General features: G+C 24.8%; 2 protein-coding genes and 1 long non-coding RNA gene across 3 annotated transcripts; 1 reads left to right on the forward strand and 2 right to left on the reverse strand.

The window, feature by feature from the left end:
• Nucleotides 1-827: 827 nt before the first annotated feature.
• LOC145971413 (multicopper oxidase 3-like) lies at nt 828-6,089 on the forward strand. Its single transcript, XM_083099034.1, has 10 exons — nt 828-879; nt 1,151-1,625; nt 2,295-2,579; nt 2,840-3,113; nt 3,356-3,560; nt 3,979-4,163; nt 4,421-4,616; nt 4,848-5,063; nt 5,346-5,567; nt 5,875-6,089. Exons 1-10 carry the CDS (start codon nt 828-830, stop codon nt 6,057-6,059), a joined length of 2,295 nt encoding a protein of 764 aa, XP_082955160.1. The 3' UTR covers nt 6,060-6,089.
• On the reverse strand, nt 5,651-14,128 carry LOC145972385 (transmembrane protease serine 9-like). The gene is made up of 10 exons (XM_083100947.1): nt 14,022-14,128; nt 13,512-13,671; nt 12,629-12,884; nt 11,991-12,128; nt 11,469-11,635; nt 9,214-9,299; nt 8,573-8,729; nt 7,978-8,227; nt 6,917-7,057; nt 5,651-6,596 (listed from the first exon to the last, which is right to left on the reverse strand). Exons 1-10 carry the CDS (start codon nt 14,071-14,073, stop codon nt 6,444-6,446), a joined length of 1,560 nt encoding a protein of 519 aa, XP_082957073.1. The 5' UTR covers nt 14,074-14,128; the 3' UTR covers nt 5,651-6,443.
• Nucleotides 14,129-15,472: 1,344 nt separating this feature from the next.
• On the reverse strand, nt 15,473-17,572 carry LOC145971414 (uncharacterized). The gene is made up of 3 exons (XR_014438874.1): nt 17,530-17,572; nt 16,357-16,437; nt 15,473-15,712 (listed from the first exon to the last, which is right to left on the reverse strand). It is a non-coding gene; the product is annotated as an uncharacterized LOC145971414 (long non-coding RNA).
• Between the last annotated feature and the right edge of the window lie 243 nt (nt 17,573-17,815).

Below are 17,815 nucleotides of genomic sequence, written 5' to 3' on the forward strand. Positions count from 1 at the left end.
ATTTGAAAAGATTTTTTAGTTAGATGCAGCGAGATATAAATTTTGTGCAAAATTGATCAATTACTTTAAGAAATAATACTTTTCTCGTTAATAGTTACTTATTGTTAATATGTATTGAAAAGAAATCAATAAACAATAAGTTAAGAGAAAATAACTTATATTTATTCATTCTCACATATATTCGTCCAACTTAAATAGAATAGATTGACTGAATAGAATTAGATCTATTAAATATAGTTTTTCTTAAAATTTTTATTTTGAGATTTTTTATTATCTTTAAAAATCTATTAATATTATTTGATTATATAACTATAAATTAAAAAGTGATCATTTATTAAAACTATTATTGACTTATTATTTTACATATATTTATTATTTTTTATTTCCTTTTTCGTTATATTATATTGAAATTAGTATCTTTTTTATAGAAAATAAACAAAACAAATATAAATATAGTATATAAAATATAAAGAAAATATACTAGAAATCTAACATACATAAAGATCTGATATTCTTATTTACAATAAAAAATAATTTGTTATTTAACAATATTTTTTGATAATCAATCATTCACTGGTGTAATCGTCTATGTTACGTTACACAGATGAACGCATTTAATAATCTTGTCACTTTCGTATTAGTAATCTGACATGCAATGTTTAAATAAATATAAATAATAAAGTATCATTCTCAGTCTGTCGTGATATATACTCAGCTGTATTATACACATGTGTTCACATTACTTGATAATAAAACGCGCATATAGAGAAATCGTATAAAAACCATATTATTATATTGTACAGTATCGATGAATTACATTGATCGCGATGCAGCCCGCAACGCAAGTGATTTTATTGTACCTATCAGTTATATTTTGTGGTACGTCATTTTTCGTAATTTACAATTAATAATAATTAACCGAAATTTAAAAGAGATTAAATATTACTTTATCTTTTAATCAGAGAGATTAAGTTTCTCGCTATTAATTTCTTTATGCGCAATTAAAACGTGTACTTTTTAGGAAAATTGCGTATGTGACACAATATATTGATATATTACAATTTTCAAATGAAAATAATTAAGGATATTTTGATTAATATATCTTAGGAAAGAAAAATGATTGTGATAAGTGAAGTTTATTCTACTACAGATGGAGCAGAAAATGAATTTTGGCCAGGCTTGCCCGAAACCATAGAACCTTCCTATTACATCGACGGATTATCGCAATATAAGAAAGATGCAGATTATGATAATGTGCCAAGTGCTCCGCATTACATTGACACGCAAAATCAGAGAGTTGAAAATTATCCTGCGGAGGATACATCGAATATTCCGTATTACGCCAATACTCAATCGAAATATACAGAAAGTACATCACTTACTTCGTTTGAAGATCAGGAAGGTAATCCGCAAAATCTCACATTTCGGCATCGCCAAAAACCGAAATTCCCTGTTGCCGGACTGGATACTTTGAGACCTATCGATGAAAGATTTTGCCTGAATAACGTACTTAACAAGAATTCTTCACTGTCGAGTCCTGTTGAGTGCGCTCGTACCTGTCGGAAAGGCGACCGCAAGATCTGCTATTATAATTTTGTTGCGGAATATTATATGATTAACGGAATGTAAGTATCATATATGTGTCATTTTTATGCTACATTAGACACGATGTATCATTTGTGTGTGTGTGAATATTCTTTATATATTTAAAATGAAATTTCTTTCTTCACAAACACATTTTATTTAAAAATATGTTTCGTACGCATTAATATTGAATATAAATTTTATAATACACTATCTTCTCTATGTTTTCAATAATTGCAGTAAAATAATATGGATTCTTAAGAATAATTGTGCTAATGTATATAAATAATTGTAAAATATTAGAAATAAAAGTATTAAAGTAAGAATTAAATTAAAAGTAATAAGAATAATTGTGCTAATGTATATAACATATAAAAAATTTAATACAAGATTAGAAAAAATATACAATGCATTTTAATTTACTATTTTCTTATTTAAATTAATAAAATAATTATAAAAGAAATTATTATAAGTTATATAATATCTCTTTTAGATATAATATTATATATTTCAAATATTAATTGCATTATCCAAGTTTGTAAAAACTTATTCTGCATTTGCAAAAACTTATTTTGCAAATGCAGAATAAGTTTTTACAAACTTGGATAATAAAGTTTGCAAAAACTTATTCTGCATTTTTGAAATTAATTTTTTATATTCTTTTAATACAAAAAGAATCGACCAATAATGCATTTTTAATATTTTTAAAGGGCATGCAAATTGTGCATCCCCAATGCGAATAATGCTTTATGCAGCAATTGTGAATGCGTACCTGCTGATGGTATCGAACGTTCAGCGAATATCATAAATAGACAGCTGCCAGGACCATCTATCGAAGTATGCGAAGGTGATCACGTAGTGATCGATGTGACGAATCACATGCCCGGCTCCGAGTTGACGATTCATTGGCATGGTCTATTTCAAAAAGAATTTCAATATTATGATGGTGTGCCGCATATTACGCAGTGTCCCATTGGGAATGATAATACATTTAGGTAATTATAGATTAATGATACTGCGTTTTATACAATATAATGTTAAGTTTAAATTTTTATACAAATAATAAAATAAATTAATTACCTGATTATTATATTTATGTGAATACAAAAGTAAAATAGAGTTAAGTTTTAGCTAAACTCGTGTTTGTATGAAAATAATAATTTTTACTGTTAAAAAATGTGCATTACAATTAATTCAAGGTATAATTTCTATTAGCCGAACAATGTAAATTACGTTCATTTTTACATTAATATAGATATCAATGGGGTGCAAATAATCCAGGAACACATTTCTGGCATGCACACAGCGGTTTGCAAAAGATGGATGGTATTTTCGGTAGACTCATCGTACGTCAAACTCCCGAACGCGATCCTCACAGTCATTTATACGATTACGATCTCTCCACTCATGTTCTAATCATTAATGACTGGATGCACGAGCAAGCCGTGGCTCATTATCCTGGTAAACGGTTCAATGAGACCGGTCAGAATCCGGATTCGATACTCATTAATGGCAAAGGAAGATACACGGTACGTTTGATGCCGTCAATCGTTATATTTATCTATGAATTTGATAGTATGTATTCATAGATATATTGACATTTGTAATATTTGCAAATTTTATACATTATTCTTTTTAAATATACAACTTCAATCAACTATTAATTATGCTTTGATATAAAGATTATTGATTTTATATAAAACTTATACATGCCTTTTTACTATTTATATTTATGAAATTGTGTCGGTTAATGACATTTAATTTTGTACAGGATAAAAAAACTGGAATCACTACAAATACTACATTGGAAGTAATAGATGTGGAACCTGGTAAACGATATCGTATCCGAATAATCAATGGGTTTTGCACGGTTTGTCCTGGTATGCTCACAATACAGAATCATAACATGAGCGTTATTGCTACAGATGGTATAAATATCAAACCAAGAACGGTAGATTCTATCACATCATTTGCAGGTACATTGTCACATTTATCATTTCGTTAATTTCACTGTAATTTTATAATAGAATATTATAATTTCAATTTTTATCAAGCTATAATAATATATTAAATTCTTAATTATATTCTTAATGTAAAGCTTTCATTTTATTTATATATACATTTAATTATATATTAAATAATTGTCTTAATCTTATAGAAAGTAAAGTCTTATGCACGAGATATGATAACTTATCGCGAACAAATATTTCTTTACTGAATTTTATATTTTTAATTATTTGTTGTTGTTGAATTATTTTATGTATACCTTTATATTTTTAGTTACTCTTGCAATCATTTATTTTTAAATCATTTAGATTTTTATAATAAAGTAAAAATTTTGATTACTTTTTACTGAAACACAATAATAAATTTTGATATAATGATTATTTCAAGGGGAACGTTATGATATCGTTTTGCACGCCAATAAACCCATCGGCTCTTATTGGATAGAAGTTCGTGGTATAGGAGTATGCGCAGCGGATGGTTTACAACAATTAGCTATCTTGCGTTATAAAGGTGCATCGAATGAATCACTAGAACCTTCTGATTACTCTGAAGGTCTTTCTTCTCAAGGTATTGTAAGTACATCCTTAAATTTGCTATATTATCTCATGATATAGTATACGTGGTACGAATTAAAAATATTGGAACTAATATTGGTCTGATATTTGAAATATACAATAAAAGATTTGATGTTTCTTTTCCCATAATTCGGATGTAGTGTGTGTATGTGTGTGTGTGTGTGTGTGTGTGTGTGTGTGTGTGTGTGTGTGTATATACTTTACAACTTTACTTTTTTCCGCTCTCAACACTATCTGCAAAATTATTTTCATAGAATTTGAATCCATTAAATGTGAATTGCGAAGAACCGACGAACGACAAAATTTGCATCAGTGACCTCGCTAGTGTAGGGCCGATAGATAAAGATATACTCCGATTGGAGCCCGACATAAAGTTTTATCTACCTATTGGTTTTTACGCATATACACTTCAGGAACTTTTTCAACCCAATAAATATGATAGATTTATGTGTAAGTATGATGGACATCTCATGCTAAATAAAATATAATAAGATACATTAAGAGGATAACATAAATAAATTATTAAAATTTATCGAATAAAATATTGAAATATTAAAAAAGCAATTAACAAACATTGAAATTAAAAAGTATGCATAATTATAAGTACGAATAAGAACATAATAATAAATATTATCTAAAGCGATATTGAAATATGCTATAATGTTTTTATTTCTGATATAGTGGCACAAGATAAACTCGCTTTAGCAGGTATAATCGATGGCATATCATTCAAATTTCCATCTTCTCCGCCACTTTCACAACCTATGGACATTCCGAATAACCAATACTGTAATAGAAATAATTTACCGGAGAATTGCACCGATAGTGTGTGCACGTGTACGCACAAATTAGATATTCCGCTCAATGCAGTTGTCGAAATAGTGCTGGTAGATGAAGGTAAATATTTCAAAGTAGTTGTTCATCCTATTTGATAGATTTTATTAATTTCACTTAATGTTTTTACCTATGTCAGATGTATCATAACTAAACATGTTTTAAACATATTTTATCTAATATATCTAATTATATCACGATATATCTAATTATTTCGATTACTCATATACACGAATTATATTTAACATTTGCGAGATTCTAATCAAATTATATAGTTTATGAAAGAATTAATATATTTCAAGTATTTTTTAAAAAACATTTATATCTCTCTCTCTTTCATTATAGTACAAGGGATTAATCTGTCTCATCCATTCCACATGCATGGATACGCATTTTATGTGATGGGTATGGGAACTGCTAATGTGAGTAGTATTAACTGGAAAATAGTACAAGAAATGGACAAAAAAAATCTAGTCTATAGATGTTTCAATAACCCAGTCAGGAAAGATACCATTGCAGTTCCATTTAATGGCTATGTTGTACTGCGTTTCCGTGCAGATAATCCTGGTAAGTATTTTAAAAAAAATTTCTAAATAAAAATGATACACAACAGAAAGCGTAATTTTTTTATATAATATTATTTATATTAAACACAATACACACATACACAATATATGTCATTTTTGTCAATATATATCTTATAATTTTTTATGTACGTATGCAATTTTTGTATCGTCTTATATATCCACATTAATATAAAAATCTAACATAAATATGACTGTCAAATGCAAACGAGTTTACTTCTATATCATTCTTCTTTGCTGTAAAAACATATTTATAAGCAAATAAAAATAAGTTACATAATTTCTTGTAGGCTACTGGTTATTCCACTGTCATTTCATCTATCATCAGATAGTCGGCATGGAAATGCTTCTAAAGGTCGGCAAGCAAGAGGACATTCCGCCAGTGCCAAGAAATTTTCCGAAGTGCAACCAGTATTTGTCAACTATTGGATACAATGCGTATCCTCCGCTCACCCAAAGCACGTACAAGCCATAATCACAATTCTCATAATCACTATATATATATATATATATATATATATATATATATATATATATGCAAAAGATAATTTATAAAAAAATTGTTGGCACAAATACGTGTATAAAAAATTACACGCGAATATAATATAATTATATTCGCGTAAAACAATAAAAATTTTTTTATAACATCTATTCTTGTGCATTAATCATTAATGTAAATCCATTAATGATTAATCTTAATGATCAACTAAATGGTCAACGTTAATGGTCATAGTTAATTGCAAATCTAACAATGAAACATATACATCTATAAAAAATTAAATGTATGCACAAGTACATTATAAAAAATTCACAATAATGTTCGGATCAAATTTTGAACATATCTCGACATATTTCATGCTCATTCAAATCCTTGTATGGAATTGTCGATCCAGTCCCTGTAGTAAAATACCCTGGTGAACACGTCTGGGAAGCCGCTACCGCACGGAAGCATGCCAAAGGATACAAGGCCAACCAGAACATCATCAGCAACGAGAGGGCCACCGGAGTCACCCTATCGAAATAATATATTTATACATCCTAATATTATCATAATATATACATCATAATATTTTTATCAACATTTTTCACATGTAGTTTTCGAACTGTATGTATAATTGTAAATATATGATTAAAATTATTATATTTTATAAGGAAAAAGTAATCACTTTTATGGAAAACAATTATAGAGGAAAGTTATATCGAAACAACGAAAGTTTCATTTTTTTTAAATCTCATTTTATGTAGATACCTAAGGTAATTACTCTTTTTTTATAAATATTACAATGAAAAATACATATTATTATATAAAATTTATTTTATGATGATACTTACTTTGCACATTCCTTTGCCTTGTTCCGTACGAGTACATATTTGAGTTTTTTTAATGTTGTTTTCATAATGTCTATTGCATTCTTTTTGTGAATATCCTTTCAGTATAATTTGTTGCAAGCTATTAGGATTTAAACCGTCATTCTAAAAAATTATTTTTAATTTAGCATCTTTCAAAAAATTCTATGCTGGATTATTATAACAATTATTATAGAACATTCGTAATGTAAAAATGTATGATAAATGTAACAATTATTACATGTAAAGTCTTTCAACCATTTTGTTCGACATATGTGTATTTTTAGATAAAAATAATATTTTAAATAAAAATAATATAAATGAAAGTATGCAAAAAGATAAAATAAAATATGTGTATATCAGTTTTTTCATTGAATAATAAATAGTAGATTTGAGTACAATTTTGAAAAATATGTTAAACTAATTAATGGAATCAAATGAATACATACGATTATATCTTATTGTTAGAATTAACTACTCAGAAGTTAGTAAATAAAAAGATAATAAATTTTAAACTTATGTTTATAATATTTGGTTTTCAAATATAATGAGCATTATTTCTGACGCATTAGCCAGTTTATTATTAACAAATAATAAAAAATGAAAAATATTTCCTCGATATACATATAAATATATAGATATACACTTTAGGATAAATCACAAACTCCTAATATTTATCATTCATAAACATTCCCAAAAGGGAATTAGTAATATAATTTTTAAAAAATCCTTATATATAAAATATTATAATAATTATGCTCAAAAATTATAATAATTATTGTAATTATTTAATGTTATTGTAACTATAGTAACTATGATAATTATAGTTATTATTTATTATTATTCAAAAACTATATTGATATATTATGATATATTAATCTTTTCGTAAAATGTAATTTTTTTAAAATATTTATTTTGTATTTTTTTTAAACAGGAAATAAAAATGATAAGAAATCGCTCTTGAGATTAAAATTGTATTCGTTAAAATTTTTAAAATTTTTAAGTTGTTCAAATATCTTAAATTATGTAATAAATTTTATATTTACCTCGAGTCTTCCCCAACCAGTTACTACAAGATTACGACCTTCATAATTGTGATCGGCAGTTGCCAAGGCGATCGGTTGGATATTCTCATTAAATTTTATCTTTTGCATTACACGGATTAGACCGATGTCATTAATTTGCAATAAACTATCATATTCATCGTGTTGTATAAAATTTGCCACTTGATACACAGTAAGTGCATCAAGATAATTGCTTCCAATACCAACAAGAACATCGGACGGATCGTTGAGACTGATAATCAATAAAAATTATATTTAATTGCATAAATATTTAATTAATAAATTAGAAAATACAAATGTTTAAAAGTAAAGAGAATTCTTTGTCAAATAAAATTGACTACATTTTTGCAGTACCTAAGTATGTATGTATATGAAGTAATTACATTCCCCAAACTTTGTGATTATTGGCGCAAAAATTTTTCAAAAATTGTATATAATTAAAAATTATTGTATTAATACATCTTATTATTAAAAAAATGCAACTAGTAGTAATCTTCTTATTACTCATTCAATTAAAGATATATAAATTCCACTTAAAATCTTTTGAATATTTTGAAAAGAAAGAAGACATACGTACTTGTTAAGACAGTGCGCTGCGGTAATAATAAAACTCTTACTAATGATAGCTCCACCGCAAAAATGTCTATTGTTCTTTGAATCTCTCAATGATGCTTGATAAGGATACATGCCATTTGTAGCATCCTTGCCACCGACGATTTGTGAAATTGGCAAACCTGTCCATTGAAGATAATCTCATTTTATTTTTGCATAGTATGTTGTTAAAAAGAATTGATTTTAGATTGATACAAACCAATTAATTATTATAATAATATATATATATATATATATATATATATATATATTCTCCGTTTTAAAATATAATAAGCATTAAACCAGATATATCTTAGCAAGATTTTTCATAATACATACTTATATATATTCTATTATTTAATCGTAAAATAGTAAGTATTAAATGCATAATTAAATACTTATTGCAATATTAAGTATAGAGTATAGAAGTTAAAAAAAAGAATTATATATATAAAGAGCAAATTTGATATGTACAAAAATATATACTATTCATTCGGCACCTGAGTAGACTATATGCGATTTATTCATCATGAGCAACATTGTTACGATATGAGCTTGATTTTTGTATAATAACTTTTATATGCATCCTTGTTCATTAATAAGATTTTAATTAATGAATGTGCTTACCATAGGTCCTGAGCGCCAAGCATGTTATAATGAGACCGGTGATAGTATTCATAGCGATAAGCACTGTGGCACATTGCAGGTGTTGTTTTCAATTTATATATCCTGCTGCGTTAATCAAAATCATCAGTTAATACACCTCGATATTTAAGGTATTATCTTATTATGAAGGTAGGATATGAATCGTATATACTAATAGAAATTGATGATAGTATTGATAACTTATAATATTGCCATCTAAATAAAGTACGATAATGAGTGACGTAATCAGGGAACAATATTTATCCATATATTTTTTTGCTGAATTTTGAAATAATATCATATAACTAAAGTTTTATTACAATTCTAATATAATTATGAATTTTAATTCTTATATTAGAATTCATAATCATATATTTCTATATATATATATATATGTATATATATTTATGGAAACTTTTAATACAAAATTTCCGTCTTCCTTTCCGAATCAGATCGTGTGCACATTCCATAACTTTATATGTTATTTTACAACAGAATTATAAATATGTGATGATGTATGATAAATAAATTTTATTCAAATTAAATTTTGTGTGTGTTTGCTACATTTCATATTTATTATACATTTATATATATATATATACATGATTATGAATTCTAATAAGAATTGGGATTCATAATCATATTAGAATTGTCATAAAACTTTAGTCATAAGCTATTTCAAAATTCAGCGAAAAATATATGAATATATATAATATATAAATATTATTACTCTTGATTGTTTCATTCATTATCGTGTTTTATTTTTATGTAGCAATATTGTAAATTATTATATATATATATATATATATATATATATATATATATATATATTGTATATATTTATTATATATCTATTATATGTATCTATTATATATATTTTATATTCAATATTCACGAACATAAATCAGAATATTCTTTACAATTTTATTACTGGATAAAGTTAATTTAAAGTTATTGATATTTTCGCGTTACGTTTCTAGCTATATATTCCATAAAATATATTTTTTAATATATTTTTACTATATCATGCAAGGTACAAACTCTGCATTTGATGTATTATAGCTATATCAATCTCGCGATAAGTTCAGATAAGAATCAAATTATTTTCAAGTACATACGATAACTGTTGAGTATGATAAATGTTCAATGATATCTTAATTATCCATCAAAATATTTTGGGGAATTTTACAGTTAGTGTATCATTTGATGCAAAATATCGATAATTGGTCACCACAATATGCAAACGATATAAATATGCGAAATTCTTAACACATTTAAATGTAAAAATACAATAATTATTCTATTACTAGTATAAATTATTGATCTATTGCAAAAATAAGTGGCTATATTGCTTTGTATTTCCTAGATGTTTTTTAACTTTTACCATATTTATAACACTTTCTTATCAAAACAATAAATATTGTAATTATTAAACAATTTAATTTATTCATGATTATTATTTGAAACATTAACTTCCCTATTCAAAGGTTTAAATTCAATTTTAAATCATATTTTCATAATAGTATAATTTATATTAATGTTTTTGTGTTCATATATATATTGTTTATTGTTATACAAATTAATGTAAAAATATATTTAACTATAAAACTATAAAAGATTTTCAATTCCTTTTCATATTCCTTTATTTTTTTGCTATATTTTTTGCATGTACTGTCTGTAATGCTGCAAACAAGGATATTAATGAGACAAATTTTGTTTTACATTATTGTCATAGTTATTTATGAAAATCTCTCTGAGAAGTGAGTAATAAAACATTCCGTTAGTACCTTTGCAAATCTTTGCATATATAATCAGGACATTACATATTCATATTTATTCATAAAGTACATACATATTATAATAAATCTATAAATCTATAAAAAGTGATCTATGAATTCGTGAATATGTATGTACGATTAAATCAAATTACTAAATAAATACAAAAATATAATTCTAACACATTAAATTAATAAAAAATTTAATTAATAAAAGATCTAATTATCACCCAATTAACAATACAATTTTTAAAATAAAAACACATATTTTATTATACGAAATCATAAGTTAATTATTATACAAATTATTACACAAAATATATAAGAAATACATACACATTATCCATAAAATATATGTGCATACATATTATACACATATTATCTATAAAACTGAAATAGATGTGCATGTATATTATTAAAAATTGGAGAATAATATTTTATTAGAAAATATATTTTTAATGCGATATCCTCATTTGAGAATCAAATTCCTTAGTATGGAAATTAATCCATGATTTATAGTAAAATACTCTAGTAGACACGTCTGGAAAACCTGTACCACACAGACCATAACTATAGGATACGAGACCAATGAGAACACCATCAGCAACGAGTGGGCTACCAGCATCACCCTATCGAGAGAATGTTTTTAAAATATATCAATGTTTCAGTTATATATATATTATTAATATAGAATATATATTATTTATTTTCTTGAATTCAATATAATCTCTCTATAATACATTGCGATTTTTTCTACTATGTGATGTACAATATTAGAATTATTTTTGTAAAAAAAAGTAATCGGCTTATTAAAAGTAATGAGAAATAATATAAAAATTTCGATTTTTATTTTTATTTTTCTTTGATATCAATTTTTATAGATTAAATTAATGATTAAGCTGTTTTCAAATTATTGTCAATTTGAACGTTTTAACAAACAATAAAAACGTTTTATCTCATTGTCCATTTTATATGATTACTTACATAGCACATTCCTTCACCCATTATTGTAAAAGTACATATATGAGTTTTCTTGATGTTATTGGAAATGCTCTTACATGTTTCTTGAGAATATCCTTTCACTATAATTTCTTGTAAATGATTAGGGATCGGACCGCCCGTCTAAAAAAAATTATTCTTAATTTAACTAAAATCTCATAAAATACAATTTTAATAATAATAAAAATTAAATTCTTTGTTTTTCTTTATTTTTATTATTTGTTTATTAGATATTATGTTTGAAATTAATAGTTAATCTATTAATTTGCGCTTTTTAATTAATTTATCAATTTATTAAAATATATAGCCATAGAAATAGAAAATTATTAAAAAAAATATAAGTCTTCCTTTACATATTTTAGATCTGATATGTTCTGAAATAAATTATAAATTTTTCGAACTTCTAATTTTCGCTAAAAAAAGATTTAGTTTTTGAATTCTAAAATTTAAAACTAAATTTAAAATTTAAAATTCTAAGTTTTTTAAAATAAATAGTTTTGTCAAAATAATAAAGAAACTATATTGTTCTTAAAAAAATCTATCACTCTAGATCAAAATTATATTCGCCGAAGCACGCATGAATACTGTTTAGATTTTACAAAAATATATTTTATCTTCTTTACCCAAAGTTTTCCCCAGCCAGTAACTATAAGAGGATAATTGTCATAATTCCGATCGACAACTGGTAAGGTAATTGGCTGGACCTTTTCGTTAAATAGGATAGTTTCCGAAATATAGATTAAACCAATATCATTAAGATTTAATAACTTATTGTAACCAGCGTGTACTATAAAGATTGTTGCTTTATATAACGCATAAGGTGTATCAAGATAATTACTTCCAACAGCGACATTAACATTGTATGGCTCGTCGAATTTCCTAAAATATAGATAATCATTATTTCACATGTTTCTATGTTAATGTTTATATTATTGTAATAATATTTATAATTTTTCATACTTAATCTGAACCATATAAATGTTTAAAATTAGAACAGTATTAATTACGTATAAACTAAAGACTAGGCTGCGTTTTTAAAAGGTGCTAAAAAGTATCATTACACCAATATTTGTCAAAGTTTTACATACTTCTCATTCTTTAGAAATAAGATTCTTAAATTAAATATAAAATTTATTTTGTTGATTTTCACGATCCTAATTGTACAATTGCCAATCAATAATAATTTTTAGCGAATTGAATATACGAGGAATATACTATTCTATCGCTATTTTTTATCTGACTTGAAAAATATCATCTTCGATTGCTATTGCGTGCAGGATTTTTAAGATAACCATCATATTGATAACATAGTGACGAGTAGAACTACAAACGTTCACAAATATATTCCAAACATAGCGTTTCGTAACGTTGATTTATCTATTCTCGCTAGATTATTGAACAATTATACGAATTTCGTTCATGCTTATAATTTCGTCCATGATTATCATTCAATTATTTGAATAAAAATCAGGCAATTAAATATTGTAACAGGAAAGATACACATACTCAATAAGACATTGTGCAGTAGTAATGACGTAGTGCGCACTAATTATGGCTCCACTACAAAAATATCTATTGTCATTTAATGAATCTCTCAATGATGCCTGATAAGGATATAAATCATCTACAGCATCTTTGCCGCCGCTAATCTGCGAACTCGGCAAACCTATTTAAATAAATGATGTATCAATTAATTATTACGATATAAATATTTTTAAAGTTACAAATTAAAAAGTATTAAAAGGTATTAAGAAGTAAATACAATATATAAAGATTTATATCTTTACGATCATTTAAAATCTGTCACGTGCAATGAAAAGATTACATATCATGTGATGTTAACATATAAGTATTATTGTTGTTATAATAACGGTTTTTGTGCAATGTATTTTTCAAAATCATGATAAATTATTTTTTTTCTTTAATGATTAATGACAATAATTAATAATAATGATCAATGACAATGATTAATGATAATGATTTTCTTCTTTAAAGATATTATGTGAATAGACTTACCGTAGGCGTTGATTGCCAGGCACGCGACTATAAGACTAGCGAGAGTATTCATAGCGATAAATACTATATGGCATATTGAACATGTTATCTTCGATTTATATAAGTGTCTTGCGATGTTGATTGAAATCATTAATTGACACGTACCTATATTTAAGTTTCTTTTATCTTGGCATACAATAAAAAATGTATGTGCGCAAATTAATTTACAATGTTGCCATTTATACATACAATTGCTATAGAAATGATTTGAAGCAAACACCAATATTTGACAATTGCATAATAATATATTATATAATTTTCAATTAAATTTTGCAATAGCATTTATAGCAGTTAATTTATAAATATGAATTATTATAAAATTTTTTTATTCACGCATTTTTTCTATATACCTTCATAATAAGAAAATATTTTTATTTAATTCATCTTGTATATTTCATATATATATATATATATATATATATATATATATATATATATATATATATACTGTAACAAATAATATATTAATCATATATTTTGTTTTCCTGAAATTTATTTTTACTGTTCATATAATATCAAGATATTAATCGGTATAAAGTTTCAATATCATAACTATAACACTTCCAGATGTTAAATTCATGCGAAAGTTTCTGATTTCTGAAATCACGATGCTTTTCAAATATATCATCGTATAAAGCTAATTAAACATTGTCTTAATATACGATGTGCCTATTATGTCTATAATTATTTTATATACATATACATAAATATGTTAGTATAAATTGATTTCATGATGTTCAAAAATGCACGCGCTTTTCATTTAATTTATCATCATTAAATCGTGATGTCTAGATAAATTATCTTATGACAAAAGATATGCTGATATAAAATGATATATTCTTATCATCGAAAATCTTTTAAAAAATAAGAAGTATGAAAAATATATCATTTTATATAAAATATGTACTAATTGTATGCCAATATACATATTATACCAATTCATATAAATTGTCTTATCCTCATATTGTGTTTGCAGACGTGCCGACGAAGAGTTTTCACTCTTATATAGACGATAAGATATAAAATCAAATATGAATTTATCATTAAACAATTGTTTTTAGGCAAAACAATAACAGGAAGAAAAATTAATTAACAAATTTCCTTAAAAATAATATATTAAATAATTTATTAGTTTATAATTGTGAATTATTAGGCTATAAATTATTAATCAATAAAATAAATATGTTAAAAGATGATATTTGAATAATTTATAATTTTAAATAGATGTTATAGATAATTTAATTTAACGGTTAACGAGTAATTAACAATATGAGATATTCGGAAAAATTTTGGTAAAGATATTTTAAATTCATAATGTTTATCTTTTTTGCAATATTAAAGATCTGCCACATTTTGATTAATGAATTTATTATAAATATATTTATTGTACACTTTTGTTTTAAATTCAATAGATGAGTCATACAAGAAACAATGTATTTTTTGTGATATAAAAATAATATTCTATTTTTTTATTTATTAAAGTGACATTAATATATAATTTAAATTATTTTATTTTATTATTCGATCTTTGGCTCTTCGAGCCAATCCTTAAAAGCGAGTACTCTTGTATATACATCAGGATATCTAATTGTATGGTCAAACAAATGAGACAAGACCAATCGTTGGCAACGAATAGACTACTTGGAATCATCCTAAAAGAAGACATTTGTTAGAAATGATGTTTGATATTAAAAAACGGTTTAATGTTCATCTCTGAAGCATCTCTATAATAACTATTATAAAATTTAAACAAATCGAAATAAAACATTTAAGCTCTCAAGACAAAAAAATAAATAAGAAATAAAAGGAATAGAATATATTAGTTAAATTAGTTAATTAATTTTTATTGTAATTCAGGGCGACAATTTAAATTAATTGAATTGAGTTAAGAGCCTCGTAGAACTATAATTATCTATTTTTGAACTGGATGTATTTAATAAATTAAAATTTAATTAATTATTTTTTAAATTAAAATTAATTATTAATGCTCAAGTGACATGCTCCCTGATCATATTTTGAAAATGCGTAAATGTGATTATCTTGTATATTCCAAAATAATATTTTGCATTTTGTGCTTGCGAGTAAACTTTTAAATCGCGTTCTTGAAATTTGTTAGATATTTTACTTAAGAACTAAGAATAATTGCAAAAAATATATAATCACATAATATGTATAATCACATACATAAAAAAATTATGATCTAAATATAAATGATAAAAGATAGAATGATGAAAGATGAATACACATAGATATAACTTGATACGAAATAAAGGAAAATCTGTGAGTGATTGATTACCTCTTTTATAATAATGCTTATTTAACTTATCGCTTCTTATCTTGAGTCTTCCTCATTCAGTCAAGAAGCAGAAATCGGCAACTAGAATGGAATTTGTGATTGCGACAGGAATCGGTTATACATTATATTATTGAATTATGTTTATTTTCAGATGAAACAAGTCGGATTATGGATTAAAAGTAGATTAAGATCAGAATGATAATAATAACTGTTTCAACATTATAGGTATCACCAACTTTCTGCAAAAAGTTTGTACCAGCATAAACTATTACGTCTTTAAGAGCCTCAGGGGAAATCAGTAAATTTAAATTATATAAATTAATTAAATTATACATGTTTAATTGCTTAAATAAATAAATTCAATAAATTATTATTGTAATTATAATTAGAAAGTAAAGAAGTCAGAAAAATATGAAAAATTAAAATATTCAAATATCGAAAAATCGAGAATGTAAAAATTTATTCAAATATCAGAACAGCTAAATATTGAAAAGCGTAGATTTTAAAATTTAATTTGCTTTTTGCACGAGATAAGAACATGAAATGTATTTCGTAAGACAATGAGCAGAGAGAATGTGACGTTTAGCAATAGATGATAGATCCAGTAGAAATAATTATTGTTAAGTCTTAGAAACACTATGGATATTCATTCAATAAAACGTCTTTACGCCAACGATATAAAACCTAATAATTCTATTCAAATGAAGATCAAAGATAAACATTATGAAAATATGCATGGAGTTTAAAATATTAACTTTAAAAATATGTTAAATCTGTAGTAATGATATATGTACAGAATTAATAATCATAGATCTAACTTTATAGCTGTACCAATTCTTTGTATGCAATATATATATAATTTTTTTCTAATTGTATTTTCCCCGATAGTAATTTATTGAAAAAATATTTTACAATAGCATAAAGAAGGAAAAAATTTAATGTCGCACTATCAGTTTTTAAGATTATAGATTGCAAATTTCAACGAAATAAGTTTTCGATATTCAAAAATATATAGAAATATATATTTTATGTTCTGCATCGCTGATATTGTAAATTCACTAGATCATTTTTGTAACATTGAAATCTAGATCATCGACTTTATCATTAATTAATATATTATATATTCTATCGCAAAATGTGTATATATAAATACTTTATAACGTTTATTTTTACTTATCATATCCATGATCTCAATTGTACGGATGATCAAAAGACTAAAGACTGAATGCATTGCAAGACAAACGAGTTGAAGACAAAGCTACTTCATAAATATATATATCTAAGTGAGAATATATCTGCATACATGATGTTATTGATATGCAAAAATCAGATAAATTTGATTAGACATCCGATCACTCGAACTTTGATATATGACAAATGTTACTCAAAAATAAAAAATTTTATTTTTTATTATAATTTATTAAATATATTTTTATTTATAATTCTTAATAAATATAAT

The sequence above is a fragment of the Camponotus vicinus genome, unplaced genomic scaffold (genome assembly GCF_025532165.1).
Source record: "Camponotus vicinus isolate PSW18456_S1 unplaced genomic scaffold, iyCamVici1.0 SCAF_5, whole genome shotgun sequence".
NCBI lineage: Eukaryota > Metazoa > Arthropoda > Insecta > Hymenoptera > Formicidae > Camponotus > Camponotus vicinus.